This window comes from Kwoniella europaea, chromosome 2, assembly GCF_036810445.1.
Source record: "Kwoniella europaea PYCC6329 chromosome 2, complete sequence".
Taxonomy (NCBI): Eukaryota; Fungi; Basidiomycota; class Tremellomycetes; order Tremellales; family Cryptococcaceae; genus Kwoniella; species Kwoniella europaea.
The window spans coordinates 1431439-1455042 of record NC_089488.1 but is presented as its reverse complement, the minus strand read 5'-3'; the positions used below and the strand labels follow the sequence as shown (position 1 = coordinate 1455042).

Genomic DNA, 23604 nt, shown 5'->3' with positions numbered 1-23604 from the left:
GTTGCTGCACAACCGCAACCGCAACCTTATCACCGCAAATCGGTGGTTTCCAGGTAATGCATCAACCCTTGATCTGACAATTTAACGTAAACAAATCCATCATCGCATCTCACACAACCTTGTCCGAAAATTAATTCTTTCCACTCATACATCTCTATATACATCCATCGCATCAACAAATCATATTGATCTATATTGAGGCAGATAAACGACATAGATATCTGGTCTATACATACAACACTACACTTCTTTCACCCACTGCAGTCTGCTTGCTCCACACAACGATACCAAAACAACCGAGCCAAGATGAATCTCTCCAATATCCGAGATCACATGTTATCTCAACCTCCTTCATTCAAGAAGAAGAAGGAGTATCAGCTAGAAGAGTTACTGGGTAGAGGAGGATTCGGAAAGGTCGTGAGAGCTTCTTGGACACCTAGGGAAGGTGAGAAGAAGGAAGTCGCACTGAAGTGGGTGAAAGTCATCTGTTCGGTATATATCTTATAAGAAACTTTGACTGATTATAACGCCCGTTTGATCACAATCGCACAGGATAATATCGAAAAAGCTAGTGAAGGATAATGAACAAGCTGTAATGGACGAAATCAACGTATTGAAAGGGTTGGATCATCCTAATATCGTACATGTGTGGGACCATTTCGAATCAAGGGATAAGTGAGTAATCAGATCACGCGTATACGGTTCTTCACTTCTGTTGAGGATGTGTCACACGACCCAGTCTGAGTCTTACTTGAGTGTTATGATGGGAAATACTGATTTTTCCCGTTTCGCTCTGATTTTGCAGATTCTACCTCACATTCGAACTTGCAGTAGGAGGAGAGCTGTTCGATAGGATATCTGAACGAGGTAAATTCACAGAGAAAGACGCATTGGAATGTATAAGGTGGGTTTTTGTCAACTCTCATCTCTCAACGGAGATATCTCCTTCTTTTATTGTACTCAGTATTTGGTGCTAAATGATTCATCGATATATTGGTACATTGGTATATCAGACAAATATGCTCAGCAGCGCAATATCTCCATTCCCATCAGATCGTCCATCGTGATCTCAAACCAGAAAATATACTGTACAAGACGAAAGACCCAAACTCTCAGATCGTCATTGCCGATTTCGGTATTGCCAAACACCTAGAAGATCCTGAAGAGATGTTACAAGATGCTGCGGGGAGTTTTGGATATGCTGCGCCGGAGGTGTTGACGGGGAGTGGACATGGGACGAAATGCGATTGTTGGAGTATAGGGTGAGTATATAGAATAATATCTCTTGAAGGTTTCGAGGATGAAGTGAGGGATATGACGACAGATTGGAGAGAGGTACGATTCACTGGGGTTGATATTGGTGGGGAACTCGTTGGGAATAGAGGGATCTGTCACAGGGATAATCTTTGCATCATAAGCTGATATTTTGGTTGTCTGTAGGGTCATCGCGTATACTATACTATGTGGATATTCACCTTTCAGGGAGACGGACAAAAACGCTTTACTTCGGGAGATGACGAAAGGCCGGGTAGTGTTCCACGAGAGGTATTGGAAGAAAGTCACGCCTACTGGTAAGTTGTATAGACCATAGAAACAACGGAAGAATCGCTAACGTGGTTTTGTTTACGGTTCAATAGCCAAAGACTTCATCAAGGCTTTATTGGTTGTAGATCCCAAAAAGAGGATATCAGCTACTGAGGCGTTGAAGCATCCTGTAGGTTGATTCACATATCCGACTGCTTCCTTTAGCTTGAGCAGAGCTGATATATCCCACACGCATAGTGGATGACGGAAGGAGCAGCAGCCGAGAACGATCTTACAGATGCGGTCATACCAGCTCTGAATGCTAAGATGAAATGGAAGAAGGCAATAAGGGTGGGCAGACTGTATTCCTCCTTGATTCTGACAACTTCCCTACTTGCCAAATCTGGCAGACATTCCCATCTTGTGAGCTGCAGGCTGATTCCTAATATTGGGTGACAGGCCGTTCAAGCTACCAACCGTCTCCGAGCAGGCTCACGTTCAAATTCCCTCACGACCTCTTCATCCACTTCCACCACTAATTCCACTTCGACAGAACAGCAGAATCTCTCAGCATCACCTATCACCCTGGTGCCCACCGTAGTCACGCCACTGTCAATGACGGAGGAAGAACCGATGTCTGATTCGCACGATTACTTTACGGCTGATGAGGAGACGCATCATGAGGTGCAAACTCCCAGTAGTGCCAGGGATGATGCTCAACACATCAAGATTGTCAAGATGAATGATGCTGGTGCGGAAGAAGATGAAAGTGCGAATACTGGCAATAAGATTGAAAAGAGAGATTATGGTAATCCATCCATAAATCTACAGAAGACTGAGGGATTGAGTGTCGAACAAAAAGAGACGAGACCTGAAACATCGAGGAAGAGTTCGGTGGAAAATGTAGTTGAAGGAGTTAAAGGGTTGATGGGTAAATTGAGACTGTAAGGGGCTTTTGGCTCATAACGAAAGTGGACTTGGGTGAAGAGAGATCGACTGTATCCTGTTGAGTGGGTGTCTGTCTTGTCTTACGAAACGTAACGGATAATCGCTATGTGATTGTTTCTAGAAGGGTAGGAGGGTAGAACATCTGTATTTGTGTAACTTTGTCTCTTGTATTTATCTTGATCTTCATTATGGTCATTTGTTGTAGGCTGTTCTAGCAATTTATATCGCATCTTATACTGTATCATAGCCATTGTCAGATATGCACATATGCATAGCTATTCCTGCTGATTGGGCTCCACATCCTGATCTGTACTTACATACTTTCCTCCCTCGAATTTGTTGACGGAAAATCTGAAACGATCTACTCGGATATCATCTTGTCCTCCTTTATCAGATGACTGAGTGTACCGTAAAGTCCTCAAGCGTACTGTTGAATCATCCAAACTCAGCTACGATAAGAAACACTTCACTTGCCCAACTCCGAGATACATAGCTGCTTATATATAGGACAATAAGTCACATTGATCAATGGTCGATCTCTCAAGAATACCCCTCAGATCCGCAGAAACCCTAATACTCGTTCCAATCTTGTTTGTGATATATAGTAAAAGTCAAATGGCTAGCTACCGGTGATTTGTAACGAATCCCTGACAAGACAATAAACTGCAGCATCGTCATTTTTACTGTATGGCTCTATCATGCCTACATCCTCATTGAACCCAGCAAGTGAAAATTTTGATCATGTCGACAGAAATGGAGATGCGATCGTCTCAATCCCTCTTGAGGATCTATCTTCAACTCAATACGATAATACTTATAGTTCCGCTCAAATTACCCCACCTGATACAATCCACTTACCTAGATCTACGTATGGACACGATGTCTCGAATGTGGGATTACTTCAAGATATTTACTCAAGCTCATACACAGGTCATGATTCGTCCAGAGGAGATGAGGAGAGTAATATAGGTATCATACAAGCTTTGACTCTTACAGATACACGACCTCGCACTGAACGAGAAGGACTCAACACCAACGCTAACTCAACGAACACAGATACAGCCGAGAACGTTGAAGCTGGCGTTGAACAGAACACGAGCACAGTGTCAGAAGACGAAATCACGTCTACGTCAACGTACAAACCCCTAATTCCTTATGTCCGATTCAAACAACCCTCATACATCTCCTCGGAGAGATATCCAACATATAACGATAATAGGACATTCCGATGGACCAGTGCCATTTGCGTGAGTGTCATATTGGGTTGTGCGGTCGCTGCGTCTTTCGGATCGGATTATTATTTTCCTACACAGACGACAACCGATGGTCCTGAACAGGGAGGGTTTGAAGGTGAGGGTAATGAGGATTACCATGTAGGTAAGGATGGGAAGGGTGATTGTTATTCGTTTGAGAAAGATTGTTAACTCAGTTCATTCAAAGTGGTATTATATTGGTAGATGATGTATGCAAACCATATTGCTATTACATTACTCGTACCGCATCTTTTACTGTCTAGGTGTTTTGCTGAAAAATCGTAATTACGATGATGATGTTTATAATCCAAGTCAACACACATAAAGTTATCCTTTTTGTATATCAACAAATCTACATCTACAGAATTTGTTATTCTCTCCAATTCTACTGCACGACTCATCTCGTCGAATTCTTCCAGGGTACCAATCTTGGGATCGACATTTCGATAATCCGCTACGTCATCTAGATATCACCGTACCATCAATTACGACAGAAAAGAACCGTTAGTATATCAATATCACTATCTATCGAATATGTAAGATATCTGTAAGGGAGATGGTAGATCACTCACATCCACCATCTTTCAATGCCGAAGGGTAAAAAGGACTCAACCAAACTGCGTCCACACCCAATTCTTTCAAGTATGGGACACGGGATGTGATACCTCGCAAATCACCTATTCCATCTCCATTCAGATCGGCAAATGATCGAGGGTAGATTTGATAGACGATAGCTTGTCGCCGACCAATCGGCATCTTCCATTCCATTCTGATTTAGCCATACTATCTGACCACAGATCGGTCGAAACGAGACTTACCTGATACAGTGAATACCATTACGTATCGATATGTCAGTCGTGGAGGTGATGATCACATACAGATACTGTCGTAGGGTCGCTTCGAGGTATATCTCTTATATGTATGTACGATGGGTACTCGAATAGATCGATCAGTCGGCGCTAAAGCCAGATGTTGGGTGGATCATTCGAGTGGAGGTCATCAGTGCTGAACACTTACGCTTGATCCGGAGACTGGAGATTCAGCTGATAGAGTAACTTATCAGTCGGCGCTAAATCAGATCGAGGCGCCTTCTTCCTCGAATCATTTCAGCAAATGGATACGTTGTACACTTGCTTCTTGATCCTTCCTTCGTTGGTATTTCGCATAGATCAGATTCAGCGATCGAAGTTATAACATGCATGATGAGAATGAACATATATACCTAATCTATCAACAATGATCTTTGCTCAATGGAAATCCCCCTGCTTCTCACCCTACAAAGACCTACTACAATTACTCGCTATCATCATCGTCTCCTGCACCTTGTCTCTCCCTAAAAGATTTCTCGATCTCCGCCCTTCTCTTTTCCCTTATCTTCTTCTGGAGTCTTATCCAATTACCTATCGGCGAACTCTCAACGACTTCATTCTCAAGGAACTTATCTATCTCAGCTCGATCTCTAGGTGCGAACGAGACATTTCGTCTTTTCTGTTCGATCCACGTCTTGGTAGATTCAAGCTTATCGATCAAAGTCTTGAGTTGAGATACAACTTTAGGTGAACCAGCCTGTGATTTCTTGATATGTCGCTTGAGGGTGATGAGGACAGGTAAAACAATTTCGGGGAAAGCGATATTAAGTGAGATCAACGAATGATATTCTCCCAATAAGAAGACCAACTCTTCACCTAAACCTTCTTGGAATATTCTAGTTTTGGGATAAGCGGCAGGAGATCTGATGATATATTCGAAATCTAAAGGTTTGAGCGTTACTTTCTTTGGATTACTTCTTTTGAATTCCGACGAATCGAGGATTTCCAACAAGAAGGGGGCCAGGGGTATGTAGACCCCTGTCTTTTGGATAATTCGCATGAGGGATTGGAGAATGTGGAATCGTAAGGGGAAGTAACGTGATGATGGGAGAAGTCTAATAAGATCACCCCAGAGAAAACATCAGTCTGGGTAAAGGTGTCGAATTGTTTTCTTAAATATGGGAAATATCACTTACCGGATAACACCCAGACTGATCTGAGTCAGAGGGAAGATCAAAGGTTTCAAAGGACTTTCCAATCCGCCATTATCTTTTTGAGTCTGTATACTTGCTGAGCCAGCTAAAACCTGACTCCAGAAATCGATACAATGCACGAATTGCCAATTGTATACGTTCTTAAACGCTTCTTGGTTTCCACCTGATCCACCTGACGTACTTGATCGAATGACATTTCGCAAGTGGACGGCGAGCATACGGATGAAGCCGAATGCATGTTGGTATGACAACGAGGGTGATAGTTGGTATAGCTCTGATGCTGTATTTTTCATCAGGTTGAGGGATGGTAGGGTGTGAGGAGTGGTGTTTCGGAGAGGAGGTAAGAGGGATCGATAGATGTTCTGTATTGGCAATCCAAGTCCAATGTTAGTGAAATGTGCAAACAGAGTGATCTCGAGATCTTAACTCACCCTCAAACACAAATCTTTTACAGCATCATCACCAATCACGAACAATTTCCTGACAGCCAAGAAAGCTGCGATTCTGACTTGATCACTTGCTGAACCCCAAAGTTCTAACAATACCTTCAGATAAGCTCTCAGATGCTTTCTGGCACCCATGATCCACGGTAACAGTTTTGTAGACTCATTTATAGCTACGAGCAGCAAAGAGCCTGCATCTTCATCGGTAGATCCAGAAGACAGCGATGATGGGGTGGTGGGAAGGGATTTGATAAGGTGTAAGAGGGTTGAGAAGTGGGATAGGATAAGTCGGTTGAGGGATTGATTAGGTGTTTTGGGTTGTTGAAGCTTACTAAAGAGATGGAATATTGATTAGCGGAATGTAGAGCTGCACGGCAAAAGTATGGTTTGACTCACATCCGACCATTTGCCAAAGTCTTGTAGGGGAAATGGTGAGCAACGACCACAGGTGTGTATTTGAGAGCAGTCACGACAAGTTTGTTGAAGACTAGCAGATATTGGAAATCAGCTGGGCTGAGATCTTATCCTTTCTCGTATTTCAGCTGGACTCACCTTGAGCACTATCGATCGAATACTTGGTATCCAGACCACTACCTTGGTCGCCATCGTCTTCGTTCATATGAGCTGCCGCACGGAAGGCCAACAACGTCTTTCGTAAGGATCGAATCGAGTGTTGCTGACATGATAGAGACAATGTCAGCGCGATGTTTATCTATCAAGCCTCGAGTGTGGAGCGTGGATGTGATGTAGACTTGACTTACCTTAAGCATACCTTCTTGCCAACCTCTCAACATCTTTCCATTTACACTGATTTTCTTCCTCTCCTCCTCTTCTTCCTCCATATCCTCATCCTCGACATTTTCATCATCACTATCCATCTCCTCATCTTCATCATCCTGCTTAGCTTTACCCTTTGATTTACCGAAATCCAACAACTCTTCATCATTTTCTTTCAGGTACTTGAAGAACTCGGGATCATTCTTTTGTAAATCCTTCATAGCTTTTTTCATCGCTTGTTCATCCAACAAATCCTCCTCGCCGTCTCCCCCTTCCGAGTCTTCATCTTCATCTTCATCTTCCGAGTTCAACTCTTCTAATTCGGATTCGTCCCCTGCTTCGATGTCCAAACCACCTTTACCGAACAACTCATCTACCGTCTTAGCTACTCCTCCAGCTTTACCTCCTACACCCGCATCACCGACTTTCCTAGCTTCCCTTTCATCATCTTCATCATCCTCTCCTTCGCCTTCCAAGTCGGATTCATCGGCATTACCACGCTGTTTCTGCCTCTGAGCTTTCCTGTCATCTTGCTTCCTCTTGGATTGTTGTTTTGATCGTCGGTTGGCAATCTGATCTTTCAATTTACCGGACGAAGCGAACTTCTTGAATGCTTTTGATGTTTTGGCCATTTTGATACACTTGGCTCCGAATGCAGATACGGCTTGGGTATCAAGACGGATACAGGTGGTCTGCGTATCAATAGGTGTGTAAGTGTGACTTTCCTCACACCAAGATTCAAGTGGAATCCAAAAAAATAAAAAGCTCAAACAAATCTGCTCGTGGCAAGTGGAGGTTATCTTCGAACCACTTGAGCAGTACCAACAAGTGCCACAGTGACAATATCACCGCAACCCCGGGGACGTTGACCGGCCGGTGGAGGTTGACCACCTGGGATGTTGGTGAGGCACATGACCACAGCTGAGGAACACACGCTAAAGATCATCTACATACTACGTCGTCCTCTGCACGCCAAGCTAACTCGTCTATAAATACCGTCATTCATCTGGAGGAAATCATGCGTACGCCGTCCCCGCCGGCAAATGCTTCACTCGACCCGCATGCTTACGGGATCGACTAGCTCTCATATAGTCTAATTCCGACTTTCGGAGGCGTCAATCGCACCTCGTGACGCCTGCTCAAGGCTTGTTCGAAATCAGACTAACAGAAGGAGGGATCGTCATTCTCCCATCATACTGATTGAGTATCGGTCAGAGATGTTTGGATGGCATGTCATCTCCGACCTTTGTTTATCTTGAGGGAATAGGGATCCCGTGGGGGGTTATCAGCTGGATGATATATGTATTATCTGATCTATCATAAACTCTTCCTTCCATCTTCACCGAATAACACTTACCACTCACTGTCAGTCGTCGTTATTCAAAGATGAGACTGACCACCTTAGTCTTCAGCTTGATCACTCCTCTGGTATCTCTTGCGTTACCAGTATCCGAGTACGTTCTACATGCTAGAGATGCCGGTCAAAATGTATCTAGCAATACACCTGTGCTCAGCCAGCAAGCCGAATTCTCAGGTGATGTCACTCAATGTACTGGTGAGTTTCCTCGACTGTCCCAGCTTGGCCTTACTCCTTTGATCCGTATGTATCTAATGTAAATCGATCACAGGCTACAACGTCGATAACACCACTCCATCGTCCTCAGGAGGTCTTTTGATCTACCTCACCCTTACCAACAAATGTTCAGCTTACGGCAATGACATTTCCTACCTTACCGTTTCGGTAGAATACGAAACAACATCTAGATTACATGTCCATATCTACGATAATGACATTCATCAATATCAAGTCCCTCAATACGTTTTACCTCGTCCTGATGGAACCACTTCGGAAGATAAGAGCGATCTGAAATTTGAGTATAATAATGATCCGTTTGAATTCTGGATAACCCGTAAAGAAGATAATGCGATTCTGTTCGATACGAGATCGAAAAACATCCCTACGTACACTGAATCGATCCAGATCGAAGGTGCTTATAGTAATTATACGGTCTTACCTTCTCATCCATTGGTGTTTGAAGATCAATATCTACAACTGTCTTCGGCCTTACCTGATGGTGCGAATATATATGGTCTAGGTGAAGTCATAGTACGTTTCCCAATGACTTTATCTATACGGTTGAGCTGACGTGAGATCATGGGTGAAGGCTGGAACGGGGTATAGAAGAAACGAATCTGCTACGGTTCAGACTTTCTGGACTAGAGATGTTGGTGATCCAGTGGATGAGAACATGTGTAAGCCGCCTTACCTGAGTTCCCTCAAATCCATGATTAACAGCTAATATTGTGTTTAGACGGTGTTCATCCGATGTATATGGAAGTAAGATGGGACGAACAACGTAAGAAATTGATGTCTCATGGTGTCTTTTTGCTCAAGTAAGTTCTGCCCAACTATCGCGGATTGCCAAAACGCCCAAGATGCGAGCTGAAAGCATCATGTATCGTAGTTCGAACGGGATGGACGCGATCCTACGAGACGGTGTGATCGAGTATAGGGCAATTGGGGGAACTTTCGATTTATGTCAGTATATTCCTCTTCGCACTTGTCTGTCCTCTATATTCTACTTCTTTGTCAACTAACCGTTTACCATTCACCCATTAGATTTCTTCTCCGGACCATCACCCAACGACGTAGCCTCTCAATACGCACAAGCCGTAGGTCTGGCTCAAGTCATGCCAGAATGGTCATTCGGATTCCATCTTTGTCGATGGGGGTATACCTCGGTCAATGATACGAGGACCACAGTTACGAGGATGAGGGAAGCTGGCATTCCATTGGAAGTGTGAGTCAGCCCCTCTCACAAGCTCCCCCACTGACTGGTCAAACAGCTGATGAACTTTTCCTCGGACAGACAATGGAATGATATCGACTGTGAGTATCACTAAATACTGGATGAAGGGATAGATCCTGGCTCACACAACCGCTGATATCGGATATCTCGCAGGGATGAGAGCTTACAGAGAGTTCCAATTTGACCAAAACTACGCTCCGGACGAGTATAAGGCTTTTGTGGATGAGTTGCATTCTATGAACCAGCATTATGTGAGCTACATGTCTTCATGGCTCTGATATCGATAGCTCACTTTTCTTTCAGATCCCAATCATTGATGCTGCCATCGGTAAGTCAGCTGAACAATTTCTGGGTCGGCCATCCTAACAATATTGGGAAGCTGATGTATTTGTTGGGTAGGCTACCTTTACAATGATTCTGATGTAGTAAGTTCAGGACGATACACGACTTACATTTCTTTAGTCTCAAACTTACAGGTTGATTTATTAATCAGTTCGACGTTTACTCTCGTGGTCACGAGCTTGATGTCTGGATGAAGAACCCCGATGGTACAGAATACGTAGGAGCAGTTTGGCCAGGTGAGTTGACTTCTATATTTGGAATTCATCGTTCATAGTTGACAATCATGCTTTTGTCAGGATTCACCGTCTTCCCTGGTTAGTGTTTTCAGCTCATTCGATGACCGTTCTTTACTCAACGATCGCCACAGAAGCTGATGGATTATGGCAGATTGGTTCAACCCCAAGATGCAGCAAGTTTGGACTGAGGCATTCTACAACCTCAGTCAAGTGGTGGACTTCGATGGTGAGCTTCACTATTGCCTTCTATTGCCCATGAGTGCGACACTGATAGCTCTCTTCTGATGATCAGGTATCTGGCTCGATGTGCGTTCAGAAGCGTTCTACAGGAACCGACCGGTTACAAAAGCTGACCTCTCGAAATAGATGAATGAACCTTCGTCGTTTGTCGATGGATCCGCCACGAACTCTACAATCCCCATCGAGAACACTACTGTAGTACCTCGTAAGCTGACTCTTGACTCAGGATCGCTGAATATATGCCACAGCTGATACAAATGAACAGCCAATTATACGCCTCAAGCTCCTCCCGTTGATTTCCCAGAAGGGTACTGGCCTAATATATCAGGATATAGTGGTAACATCGTAAGCATTTTACCGATCGGATTATCAGAAACCATTGCCACTCGCGCTGACCACCATGTTGCTCAGACTGTGAATGGTACTCTTACCTACGGTCAAAATGGCACTGCACCTAAAAATACCGCACTTCGACGATCATACACTGCTGAGATCGAACAAGCAAAGAGAAACGGAGGCTCGGGACCGAGTACACCGGATCTACCAGACTACATCCCTGATATACCATATGTCGATGAACCTCCCTATCCTATCCGAAATCAGGCCGGTAGGTTATCTGCTAAGACTGTTAGTCCCAATGCTACCCATTATAGGGGTCTGCAAGAGTATAATGTACACAAGTGAGTACTCTTATGTCCATATGTCTTCAGTTATACCTCATTCGAATGAAGCCAAAACTGATATAGACTGAATACAGTTTATGGGGAACGATGGAAGAGTTAGCTATGCACGATACTCTGTTGGAACTTAAGCCTGGCAAAAGACCGTTCATGGTGGCTAGATCTACTTTTGCCGGTATAGTGAGTTACTACTTTACAGGCTTCTTCGTTCGATCATTAGCTCAGTAACTCATGAACAATTATATGCTACAGGGTCGAAAGACTGCTCATTGGCTTGGTGATAACTATTCCACATTGTAAGGCGATATGTGCAATATCAGTTCGATTGTCAATCGTGCTGAGATTCAACTGATCTGCTCGATTTAGTGCGTACATGAAAAGAGCTATTCAGGGAGTTCTACAGTTCAACTTATTTGGTATTGTGAGTTATTCGCCATAGTCACTCTCATACGATGCCGAATGATCGGCTAATGCAGATGCTTACGACAATAGCCTATGGTCGGCCCTGATACGTGAGCTGCTTTTGTTCCCGTCTTGAGCATCTGCGAAAGGATTTAGCTGACAATGACGGACTTGATAGCTGTGGCTTTGTTAGTTACATCTAATGTACCTCCAAATATGAAGGAGAAGAGCTGACAAGAAAGGTAGAACGGTAATACTGATGAAGAACTCTGTAACCGATGGATGCAATTGAGCGCATTCTTCCCGTTCTACAGGGTGAGCTGGACGGTAACTGCTTAGAAACTCAGCTAACCATATCTATGATCATTAGAACCACAATACAAAGTACGTTACATTAGCTGAAGTTTGACCATTCCCCTTAAGAGATGCAGCTGATACACTGCACAGACTCGCTTTGTCTCAAGAACCATATGTTTGGGACTCAGTACGAGATGCGAGTATCAAAGCTATCAACGCTCGATATTCCCTCTTACCATATTGGCAAACCTTGTTCGCTAAAGCATCTGAAGGCGGAACGTAAGTCTTTTTCTTTCAGTATATACTGTATGATGCGTCCATCGATGCAGCAGATAGCTGAGCTAAGATACGATGACAGACCACCTGTTGTACCACTATTCCATGAATTCCAAAACCCTTCATACCTATCAATCGACTCCCAGTTCCTCATTGGACCTTCCGTTCTGGTCACACCAGTACTTCAACCAAACGAATCGACCGTCTATGGTGTTTTCCCAAACGGCAATGGTGTATTCTGGGTAGATTGGTGGACCCATTCCAAAGTTGAGAACTCCAACTCTGACAATATCAGTATTTCCTTACCTCTCGGTGAGATTGGTGTACATGTGAGAAGTGGCAGTGTGTTGTTGGTCTATGATCAACCGGAATATACCGTCAAGGAAACTAGGGATGGAGGATATGGGATTTTGGTGGTCCTTGATGGAAAAGGTTATGCGGAGGGAGACGCGAAAGTAGATGATGGAGATAGTTATCCAGGTAAGTCAGGTGGTCCCTTGTAAATGGAATCGGACTAGGAGAGCTTATACAGATAATTTGCTTGTTCAATTCCTTACTCTTAGTCAACGAATTAACTTGTCTTTCTTTCGTCGCTTCTGATGGGAAATTATGTTCGACCCCACAAGGGAACTATCACATTGATGGACAGGTGAATACCATCACTATTATTGGGGTATGGAACAAACCTTCGAAAATCAGCTTCAATGGACAAGATCTGGATGATGGTCAAATCGAGTACGATGATCAAGTAGGTAGGGTCAAGGTTAATGACGTGGGAGGCAATTTGAACCAAGGATGGACTTTGACCTGGGAATGAAGTAAGAAATAAAAGCATATTGGACAATCTTCTCTTCGTCTACACGATATAATATGATTCTCGTTATAATAGCTATGGACTCCATATTTTCTTACTTTTCAACGGTATAGGTCTAGGTATAGCCAGAGGCTCCTGTCATGTATCGTTTTAGTGTCTTACTCGTATACTGTGTTTATTTGCCACTCAATTGTATGAGCGGTGATCACCGACAGACAGACAGACAGACAGACAGACACGTCACAGCGTTTGACGATGACATGACAATTATATCGAGAGAATTTAGGTGACAGCTTCTTTTCTCTCTCATCCTCGCACCAAGCTCATCGATATATATCGAAGTGATCGCGATCGACAACAAGAACACAAGCAAACTCGTGAAATGAGGATATAGGAGGAGGGCACACAGAAGCTCGAAAAGAAGAGCACTCCCGCGTCGATTCACCTAAGAACGCTTCTCTGTCCTTCTCGACCGAACATCATCAAGATGGTTCCTCGTTTGGCCATATATGGTTTCTCTTCCACGCTGCTTGCGAGCGGAGTGGTGTACTCCGCATTGAACACTAGGCCGAATTTCTATGCTGCTGCGGTAGCTTTGGGGAGAAGTAGCGGGGCTTTGATGGTGAGTGTCAGGATAGCTTATAACGAGAAGGAGGATGTCTGCTGGAAGTCCTGGGAATGACGGATGAAGGGTCACTGTATGGTCAAATTGAACAGATGTGCACGAACGACCAGCAGGGATATCTGACAACCACTACATTCAAATTCCAAAATAGGTTCTAGCCAATTTTGCATTGTTTAATACCATCTTATTCGGGATAGGGTTGAAGAAGATCTTCTTTGGTCAATTGAGGGCTATAGAATATGAGGTGAGTCGTCTTCGCATGTCAGATCATCCGTATCAGCTTTCGATCGTTATTCTTGATGAATAACAGTACAAGCTGATAATAATATCATGATAGCACTTATTCGAGAGATTGTGGATATTCTTGACGGAGTCATTGTTGGCTTTGACGATTTTCAGGCAAGTCCATCAACTCATCATGATCGCTGCTTGGCCCATACTTCATGTCGCTGTCTGGAAGCACGGAGTCGCTAATGAATGTTGATCATCGCAGAGACGACTTCTCCGCACCTTTCGCTTTTATGTATTGTCTACTGCTGTTCTTGAAATGCTTTCATTGGATAACAGCAGATAGGGTAGATTATGTGAGTTTCTTTATGTTCTACGTTATGACCAGCATAGCAGATACTGATGTTTAATGCTGTTTCGTGTTGTTGTTGCAGATGGATCAAATACCACCTCCAGGTCCACCAACGCTATATCACGTCCGAATCACCTCCATTATCCTCTTATTAGCGATATTCGATTTCGCGTTGGTATCGTATTCGATAGACGCTATATTAACGGAAGGTGTCTCAGCAATGGTACTATTCGCATCTGAATTCACCATTCTGAATGCTTCAATCTTGGGTACCGCTGCGAGATATGCTGTTGGACTGGTTGATCTGAGAAGAGCAAGAGGCAGAGCAGACGCTCCTCCTTGGGAAGAGAAGTCAATGTGGTTGTTCTATGTTGATCTGACTGTCGGTAAGTAACCATGTACTATTTTTCTGTCCGTTATCTGTGAATGTGCTGACAGGACACTTCAGACTTCATGAAACTCCTCACATACCTCGCATTCTTCCTTGTCATTCTTCTTCACTACGGCCTTCCACTTCATATCCTTCGAGACGTTTATATGACATTACGATCATTCATTTCTCGATGTGGTGATCTGATCAGATACCGACGAGCTACAAGGGATATGGATGCCTTATATCCCGATGCGACTGAAGAAGAGATGGAGAGGGGTGGAGATAGAACATGTATAATATGTAGGGAAGAGATGATCCCTCGAGCAGTAGCTGAAAGACAAGGAAATGGCGGTAGTGGAGACGGTGGAGGACCCAATGAGACCCCCAAGAAATTGGCTTGTGGACATATATTCCATTTCCATTGTCTTAGAAGTTGGTTGGAAAGGCAACAAAGCTGTCCTACCTGGTAAGCTAAATATGTCGGCTGCACTAAGCAGCGCAGTAGCTGACATACACTTATGATCCTTGTCTGTAGTCGAAGAGATGTCCTGCATACCCCTGCACCTGCACCTGGTCGAGCGGCAGCTCAGCGGAATGCTGCTGGAGGTAATCCGCCACCCGCTCAGCCTGGAGCTGTACCTCAGCAGCCTCAGCAGCAAGATAGGAACAACATACAACAAGCGTACAACGAGTACTTTCAATTACCCAGAATGGGATGGGATAACCCAGTACCACAGCCGACTGGCTTACCTCAAGCGGGAGCCCAGGAGAACACAGCGAGAAGAGAGGATAGTATAGACGAAAGATTACAAAGGGGTATATGGGGTGGTCCGATCATTCCTGGTCGCTTCTTCCCGGCTCCTTTGGGTGCTGCACCAAGATTCCAACAGTCTTCTCCCAATGCTGGACCTAGTTCTCCCTTCAATCCTCCCCTTCCACAATCATCATCAAGCAGAGTTACTCAGCCCGCAGGTCAAGATCCACTACCGACCATATCAAGAAGAGAATCCCACCTCTCTGTGCCTGCTACACCACAGATGTCGGGCAGCGTCACTCCGTTCTCTTCGAATCCTCCTGTTGTCTTCTCTCCTACTGGTACAGCTAGACCTATACCGCAAGTAGAAAGAGAAAATGATGATGAAGAAGTAGAGGAAGTTGTGGAAGTGGATGAAGTAGCGGTGAGAAGAAAAGCTGCTGAAGCTGCCTTGAAAAGATTTGGGGGCTCGACATTCCATTCTGCATTGACAGGAAAGGAGAAAGGTAAAGGGAAAGACAAGGAAGTACCGGCTGAAGCTCAAGTTGGAAGCCAGAATGAAAATCTCAATTTGGATGATTGGGGAACTTTACCTACTGTTCATCCGAGATTGATACCTTCTTCTTACGATTTACTCGGTAATCAACAACAACAGCATCAGAGTTTCGATAGTGGAAATAACGATGCTGCGGTGGGTGGTTTGGAAGAGAGGATCCAGGTGTTGAGGAAAGTCGATGAGACTATCTGGGGATTGGTAGGTGAATTGACGAGATTACAAAGTAGTTGGCAAGCAGAACGAGAGGGACTGGACTCTCTTCCCGATAAAAGGGAAGGATCGGGAATAGGACCAGTGGGAAGACCTAGAATAGAGATTCCTGATGAAGATGAACAGTAATAGTATTTGTTGTTGATATTCATATCATACGTCTATGCACGATAATTACATAGGATGATTTGCATCCGATAATCTCGGTATTCGATTGAGTTTGATCCGAAGATGGATGTGCCTGGATGATGGGGAGCATGACGCGGAGACTAAGAAACAATGGATCAAACGGAGACGGGCATCTTCGAGCATCCAATCCATCTCTGGACATTCTTGGGTCAGCTTGTCAAAAGCGTTGGATGGGCTCTGTTGCTTGTTCTTACCATGTCAACATCCAAGACTTGTATATAGAGACGTTCAGCCGGAGCCAGTGTGTTGCAAAGAGCGTCAGAAAACGATCAATAGAATTCGAGTTATCAAGTGGAGGATCGCGTTTGTTTGGTTCGATCTTTGATTATCGTGATGTGAGTGAATTGAGCGGGGGATCCTGTCACGACGAGTATGACTGTGAATTGGATAATGTACACAGCCTGAGCTTACTCTACGGTCTTATGTAGCCAAGAATAGCAATGTCAGATAGACTTGATCATCAAGAAAATGCATATGACGAAGGAGTTGCAGGACCTTCTAGGACGATACCAATCTTAGGACCACCCATCGACCAACCTGTTATCTCACCAAGTCGTCTTTCAGGTGATGAAGCTTTGGGGAATGGTCCATCTGTAAGAGACAGACTGTCTGACGGTCTCGAAGCAGGTCCGAGTGACAGAAAATTGGAGCAGCCAGTATCATCGAACAAGCAGGATGATTTAGAAGATTGGTCGGACAAGGGTAACGATGGTGCGCCCCAGCAACATTTTCTTGTCATGGCTGAAAAGCAATCTTCCACATCCCATCTGCCTTCAGCCAATGGTATATCTCCCCGGCGATCTCCCACAATCGATCATATCAGCCGATCAAATCCGGAAACCCATGAATTGCAACCTCTCCCATCGAACCATGACATCGCCATCTCCCAATCGAACGATGTCAATGCTCTACTCAACTTACCTCCGCCGCTACCATTCCATCTCTCTGTGGAAGGTCTGACGATAGGTGTACCTGATAAGAAAGTCATCCCGTATGTAACATCCTCTTATCCTCCTGGCCACATGGGTCAGACGGCTGACCTGGACTAATTTAATGCGGCGCAGATGGAAACCAAGTTTCTTCCGCCAGAAACAGCCTGCCGCGATAGGTGAAGATAAACCGAAGAAGAAGTGGATCTTGAAAGATGTAGGATGTGAATGTCGTAGTGGGGAAGTCTTAGCTATGTGAGTGGGATCGTCAATCCATCTTCAATTTGTATACTGAACCAATCTTCCCATCTCCCTACTATTGACAATGTCCTGACTCTCCCCCTTGTTTGATGTAGTCTCGGCGGATCCGGATCAGGAAAGACCACATTACTCAACGCAATCGCCCATCGACTATCTGGCTTACCAACTCAATCCGGCCAAGTAGCTTACTACGCCGCTAACTCCCAAATATCAACTTCCCAGACGGCTGTCAGGGGTCAGAAGCTGGGTAAGAGTGAAGTGAAAAGGCGAATAGGTTTTGTACGACAACAGGATTATCTAGTAGAATGTTTGACGGGTACGAGTCAAGTTTGACCCTCTTCTTTCTTGCATCGTTAGAATAGAGATATACTGATTGATATCGATTGACATATAATCATAGTGCGAGAAACTCTAACATATGTAAGCATATCCCACTTTCCCGAATTGGAATGGAAATTGATATCTGATATCGGATTAGGCTGCGAAATTGCGATTGCCCACTTCACTCTCGGACGAAGCTATAACCCACATTGTGGATCAGACGATAGACGAGCTTGGATTGAGAGATGCCGCTGATACTGTCGTTGGAGGACCTTTGAGGAAAGGTATCTCAGGTGGAGAAAAACGGTGAGTCAGACAGATGCATGGGTGGGAAAAGGGTATGCTGAATGGAGATATTGGTTGTCAGACGACTGTCCATTGGATGTGTATTGGTCACATTACCTAGTGTACTGATACTTGATGTGAGTCTAGTTGCATTTCCCAAACATCCCTTATGCTGATGATCTCGAGATTGACAGGAACCCACCTCAGGTCTGGGTTAGTTAATTGCGTCTTTGCAATTTATCGTGAACCGAAACTGAAAATCTCTCATCATAGATGCCTTCACATCCTATCTCCTCCTTCTCACGCTCTCGCATCTTGCTCGACGAGGACGAACGGTCATTCTATCCATACACGCACCTCGATCAGACGCATTTGATATATTCGATCGGATTGCGTTATTATCGAAAGGTGAAATAGTATATTCTGGCTTGAGGAGCGATTGTCTGGGATGGTTTGGAAGTTTAGGAGAACATGTGGAGAAGGGTGTGAATCCGTTAGGTGAGCCAACCTCTTGTGTTCAGCGTTCAAACATCATGTCATGTTTTCGGCTTGGAGATGCTGATTTTGATCTGTTTTGATCCTTTGTAGATTTCCTAATTGATGTTTCCACCATTGACAACCGTACCCCCGAAGCAGAAGAAACCTCTCGATCCCGCGTATCTAGTCTAGTGAACGCTTGGAAATCCAGATCACCGAATCATTTCGAAAATCGATTGTCCAAAAGCTCGATTGACTCCTCAATCTCCGAAGTTCGACATTCTCAATCTAACGACATTGTAGAGAATACTGGAATTGAGAATGGTGGATCATCCTTAGATGCAAGGGACGAGAAAAGACCTGGATTATGGAAACAGACTGTCGTGCTTACCGCTAGAGCACATCGGAACGTGTACAGAAACGTACCTCAACTAGTCGGTTTCTTGGTTCAGGCGATCGTACTGGGTGTAATTATCGGCGTCACCTATTACAGGTTACCTGAAGTGAGTGAATGATATCACACCGGAGACTGGAGACTAGATCGGAACGCTGACGTTGGTATGGTGAATGTAGACTCCTACAGGTATTCAGAGCTTGAAAAACTTGAGTTTCCAGTTGATCCCAGGTGTTTTCTACTTGCAGCAAGTGTTTTGTAAGTGATACGTTTCAGAATCCTGCCTCGAGAGGATTTGCGGATACTTAAAGTCTTCATTTTTCTCCTTAATTTAAGGGATATATAAGTTCTGTACCGACTTGATCATTTTCGACCGTGAACGAGAAGTAAGTCAGAAGCTAGAGTACTCACTGAATGAGGCGACGAGCTTATTGTTGATCTTCTACTAGGACCGACTTTACGTGAGACTTCGCATCGCGTTTCTGCTTTCTTTTATCTCAGACACTGATAATTGAGCCTCGAAATAGGATGTTACGCCATATATTATATCGGACTTCATCTCATACCTCCTACCCAGTATATTGTCACCTACCATCTATGTTGTATTAGTATATTTCATTTCGAGGTTGAGAACGGAAGATTTAGCTGCGAGGCTGTTCACGTCAATCGCTTCGGTAAGTGAAACCCAGATAAACCACTCTCACCAGAAATGTTCTGCTAATCCATGATCATAGACCATCTTGGTTCAATTTGCTACTCAAGGATTATCTTTGGTCTCGGTAAGTCGCATCATTCCCCCTTTGATCCACACTGATCATCGATACTCCATAGGCATCCCTTCTTAGATCCTTCTCTGCTGCTTCCTTAGTTGGCAATGCGTTCAACCTCTTTATGATGTAAGTATCTACCACCCTGCCCTTTCATGACAGATCGAGGCTAACATCGTGTCGCAGTATGAGTTCCGGTTTCATTGTGTAAGCTTCTCCTCGACCTACCACCGATGGAGCAAATCCAAGTACTGATATCGATCGTTAAGAACACATGTTCCTGCCTATGTCGCCTGGATACGCTGGCTTAGTCCATATTTCTACTCTTTTCGTAAGTTGCTTTTTTCCCTCTGAGAACTGATGGGATGTGATCGAGGCTAATGACTATTATTGATAATTAGGTATAATCGCCACCACCCAATTTAAGGACCGTGTTTTTGATTGTCCTCAGGATTCAGCTGCCAATCTCAATCAGGTATGTCCCGATCACAAAGCTCATCTCTACTCTTCAACTGCCCACCTGCAAAATCGATGAATGCTGATACGACTCCAACTTATCAGTGCGATGGAAACAACGTTCTCAATGGTCTAAATTTCAATGCATCGATCAACATTGGTGCTTGGTTCGGAGGGTTAATTGGTGTGACAGTGGCGGAATATGCGCTGGCCTGCTTCATTTTATGGATATATCCTGCCGGAGGTGTGAAAGTGAGTTGATCTACATATAAGCACATCACTATCCATACTGAACTGTCCTCTTTTCAGCATGCATCCGAGATCGAGAGTCATAACAGAGGTAAAGGGACGGATGTGATGGAAAGTCACATGACGAGAGACAAGATCGATGTAGCCGTAAGTGCATTGAATATGCCTCTTGGAGATGGAAAAACCTGACAGGTCGAATGATACTTGACAAATGATAGGTCAAGAACCTTACTTTGACATGGGAGAGGAAAGGTCGAGGAGCTGTGAAAGATAAGAGCAAGATCATCCTCAACGATGTCTCCGTGAATTTTCCAGGTCAGTCCCAGCTACTGATCCTGGCGAAAGATGTCGCTGAATATGTGCATATAGCTGGAGAAATATCTGCCATACTAGGACCATCAGGTGCAGGAAAGGTGAGATGTCATCCGTCCCCCAGTGTATTCTCAATAGGGTTAAAGCTGATGGAGGCGATCTCAGTCAACATTATTACAACTTATCGCCGGACGTTCTCTGAATCCCGGTCCCTTATCCCGATTCACTCATTCCGGCTCACTACTCTTTGCAGGCGAAGTGGCCTCTCAAGCTTCACAGTCCAATGTGGCATTTGTAGAGCAAGACGATGACTGGCATCTACCCTCTCTAACCGTCAGAGAAACACTCACGTATGCAGCCATACTTCGATTACCGGATAAGATGCCTAGAAAACAGAAGATCGCACGAGCGGAGACGGTCCTGAAGATGTTGGGGTTGAAGGATTGTGCGGATTTACCGGTCGGTGGACAGTTATTGAAAGGGATTAGTGGGGGCGAGAAAAGAAGACTGAGTCTGGCTGTGCAGAGTGAGCATACACCAAGACTATACAATACTTCGTGGATGGACGGTTGCTGATGGTAAGATGGGTGATAGTGATCAATGACCCGGCTGTACTGGTAGTTGATGAACCGTAAGTTTGTTTTCCAAACAGCCTGAACAATGAGACTGAAATGGAGTTGTTTGTGTTAGCACGTCGGGTTTAGATGCAAGTATTGCTTTGAGTGTCATGCAAGTACTGCGTGACATCGCTGCTACTGGAAGGACAGTCATAGGTTCGTCTCGTCTCCAGAGTATCGTATGAATCTGGGTCCTAGGTGAAAGTACTTAACGATCTGTGATACAGCTACAATTCATCAACCTCGTAGTGATATATGGAAATTAGCAGATAATGTCACGCTCTTAGCGAAAGGTGGAGTAGTAGCTGTGAGTCGCATCTTTGCGTGACCCCCATGCAGCAATGGTGCGGTATCGAGCTTACTTGACGATAGTTCAACGGTAAACGATCCGAGGCTGTTGAATACTTTGGTTCTATCGGACATCCCATGCCATCCGAATTCTTTAATCCAGCCGATCACTTGTTGGATCTGGTATCTGTCGATCCCCGACCTCAAGGATACGAAACCTCCTTATCTCGAGTACGGAATTTAACCTCCCGATGGTCGTTTCATACCAGCAAGGAGAACGGGGAGGAATCGGAGAAAGGTAAAACGTCACAAGTACTACCGCGAGGTGGAGGAACGACTTCTATGAGAGTCGCCCTGCCAGTCGTGTTGGAACGTCATTGGAAGAATCTCTGGAGAAGGAAAGATGTATTCTTCAATAGATTGGTTCAGACACCTTTGCTGGGTGGAATGTTCATACTGTTCTTTCAAAGGTTGAATCATGGTCCATCAGGTGAGTGAGAATCATGCTTCGCTATACTATAACATCTCAATCCTAGCGGCTGTTAACTGATGCGCTCCCTCTCCTCTCTATACTCTGCAGGTGCTCAAGATCGGATCGGTATAACTATCGAATCCACTTCGGCAATCGCTTTTGTCGGTCTATTGAACGCTATGGCGATTTTTCCGGCGGATAGAAACCTGTATTTGCACGAAGCTAAATCAAGTGCGAGATATTCACCGGCCACCTTTGTCATTACTTACACTCTGGTTGAAATGGGCTTCGAGCTAGCTGGAGGATTCGGATATGCCGCCATCGTGAGTGCTCACAATTCTTTTGACAACTCCTCGGACCATTTCAGGAGCTTCAACCTCGACCTCCATGTTTATAATGCTTTTGACGTGACAGATGAACATTGGGGTGGGTATGCAAACTTCCGTACGGATATACTTCCAGTTCGCGATAACCATCTGGGCAATGGTCAACATGGGTGAAAGTTTCGCTATGATATTTGGTAGCTGGATCCAAACCGAGGGATTGACCGTAACGTGAGTTCGTCGGTCAACTGCGACTACTCCTTTCCGTCATCTTGGCTCATATATCCTTTCCACTCCGTATTCGTAGCGTCGTTTCAACTATATTATCAATGATCGGACAAGTCAGTGGAGTGATATCGTTGAGTGTACCAACCTGGCTGGCTGGGGTAAGTCAGTATCTCTTCTATCGTCGATTGTCAGCTGACCGGATACTTCATAATTTTCTACAGCTTGCTTGGGGAACTTGTGTGAAAGGTGAGATATCATCAATAGATATTTGAGAAACACTATTGACACTTCCTGGAAACAGCTGCAACTCGAATACAGATTATCAATGAATCGGTCGGACTAGTGTTCAATTGTAGTCAAGATGAGATATCATCCGGTGCTTGTGTAGCTCAAAGTGGAGAACAGTTGTAAGTTCTTGAACCCAATTGTCGATCGATGAAGATAGCTGAATATAGGGCATGCATACCGAAAGGTTGGCTCTTTTCGGCTGGAATGATCTTAACACTGCTAGGTACATGGGGATCATGGTTGCGATCGCTGTAGCGTGGAGGGTAGTCGCTTGGCTGAACCTTGCTGGTAGAGTCGGTGGATTACGATGATTATTTTGAGATATGAAAGGACCCAGAATAGATTGGTGTAACCATATTGCATTTTATACATGTTGTGCTAGTGTCATCTCGTAGAATATCTGCATTATCCCGCATCGAAAGCCATCATGCATTCTGCTCATCGTGCCACCACAAAAGAAGATGTTCGAGCGGAGATGGCCGTCAAACTCTAGATCTTATCGATGACGATTCTGACGTCAAACTCACACAGAATTCAATCCAAATCTCTGAAGCTTATGAATTGGGTGCTCTTAGACTGGTCACT

At 44.5% G+C, this 23604-nt stretch overlaps 7 protein-coding genes across 7 annotated transcripts; 5 read left to right on the top strand and 2 right to left on the bottom strand.

Moving 5' to 3' along the window:
- Positions 1–306: 306 nt before the first annotated feature.
- V865_006875 (uncharacterized protein) lies at positions 307–2472 on the top strand (the record flags this gene model as incomplete). The annotated part of the gene is made up of 8 exons (XM_066230632.1): positions 307–470; positions 553–675; positions 806–904; positions 1014–1262; positions 1441–1571; positions 1638–1714; positions 1783–1875; positions 1984–2472. 8 exons carry the CDS (start codon positions 307–309, stop codon positions 2470–2472), a joined length of 1425 nt encoding a protein of 474 aa, XP_066086729.1.
- A 698-nt stretch (positions 2473–3170) lies between these two features.
- Positions 3171–3896, top strand: V865_006874 (uncharacterized protein; the record flags this gene model as incomplete). The annotated part of the gene is made up of 1 exon (XM_066230631.1): positions 3171–3896. One exon carries the CDS (start codon positions 3171–3173, stop codon positions 3894–3896), a length of 726 nt encoding a protein of 241 aa, XP_066086728.1.
- An 81-nt stretch (positions 3897–3977) lies between these two features.
- V865_006873 (uncharacterized protein) lies at positions 3978–4493 on the bottom strand (the record flags this gene model as incomplete). The annotated part of the gene is made up of 3 exons (XM_066230630.1): positions 3978–3996; positions 4047–4188; positions 4298–4493. The coding sequence occupies 3 exons, from the start codon at positions 4491–4493 to the stop codon at positions 3978–3980; spliced, it is 357 nt and encodes a 118-aa protein (XP_066086727.1).
- Positions 4494–5018: 525 nt separating this feature from the next.
- On the bottom strand, positions 5019–7600 carry V865_006872 (uncharacterized protein; the record flags this gene model as incomplete). Its single annotated transcript, XM_066230629.1, has 6 exons — positions 5019–5649; positions 5731–6110; positions 6180–6522; positions 6588–6678; positions 6744–6867; positions 6953–7600. 6 exons carry the CDS (start codon positions 7598–7600, stop codon positions 5019–5021), a joined length of 2217 nt encoding a protein of 738 aa, XP_066086726.1.
- Positions 7601–8354: 754 nt separating this feature from the next.
- V865_006871 (uncharacterized protein) lies at positions 8355–13068 on the top strand (the record flags this gene model as incomplete). The annotated part of the gene is made up of 27 exons (XM_066230628.1): positions 8355–8523; positions 8597–9075; positions 9134–9221; positions 9281–9362; positions 9434–9507; positions 9589–9769; positions 9839–9858; positions 9932–10029; positions 10082–10106; positions 10178–10203; positions 10272–10356; positions 10417–10434; positions 10508–10582; positions 10649–10662; positions 10723–10801; positions 10862–10941; positions 11008–11276; positions 11354–11456; positions 11529–11572; positions 11643–11697; positions 11769–11788; positions 11857–11866; positions 11925–11993; positions 12049–12062; positions 12126–12254; positions 12334–12731; positions 12815–13068. The coding sequence occupies 27 exons, from the start codon at positions 8355–8357 to the stop codon at positions 13066–13068; spliced, it is 2958 nt and encodes a 985-aa protein (XP_066086725.1).
- A 484-nt stretch (positions 13069–13552) lies between these two features.
- Positions 13553–16292, top strand: V865_006870 (uncharacterized protein; the record flags this gene model as incomplete). The annotated part of the gene is made up of 7 exons (XM_066230627.1): positions 13553–13687; positions 13842–13934; positions 14028–14089; positions 14184–14274; positions 14353–14656; positions 14719–15109; positions 15179–16292. 7 exons carry the CDS (start codon positions 13553–13555, stop codon positions 16290–16292), a joined length of 2190 nt encoding a protein of 729 aa, XP_066086724.1.
- A 500-nt stretch (positions 16293–16792) lies between these two features.
- V865_006869 (uncharacterized protein) lies at positions 16793–23330 on the top strand (the record flags this gene model as incomplete). Its single annotated transcript, XM_066230626.1, has 32 exons — positions 16793–17343; positions 17417–17536; positions 17638–17858; positions 17943–17962; positions 18021–18169; positions 18231–18285; positions 18343–18361; positions 18422–18646; positions 18737–19128; positions 19199–19277; positions 19356–19405; positions 19547–19693; positions 19754–19798; positions 19851–19915; positions 19973–19993; positions 20056–20117; positions 20188–20261; positions 20348–20494; positions 20552–20638; positions 20710–20806; positions 20861–20904; positions 20969–21329; positions 21398–21434; positions 21494–21576; positions 21648–21727; positions 21793–22198; positions 22289–22503; positions 22595–22734; positions 22811–22889; positions 22953–22977; positions 23033–23138; positions 23204–23330. 32 exons carry the CDS (start codon positions 16793–16795, stop codon positions 23328–23330), a joined length of 4329 nt encoding a protein of 1442 aa, XP_066086723.1.
- Positions 23331–23604: the final 274 nt, after the last annotated feature.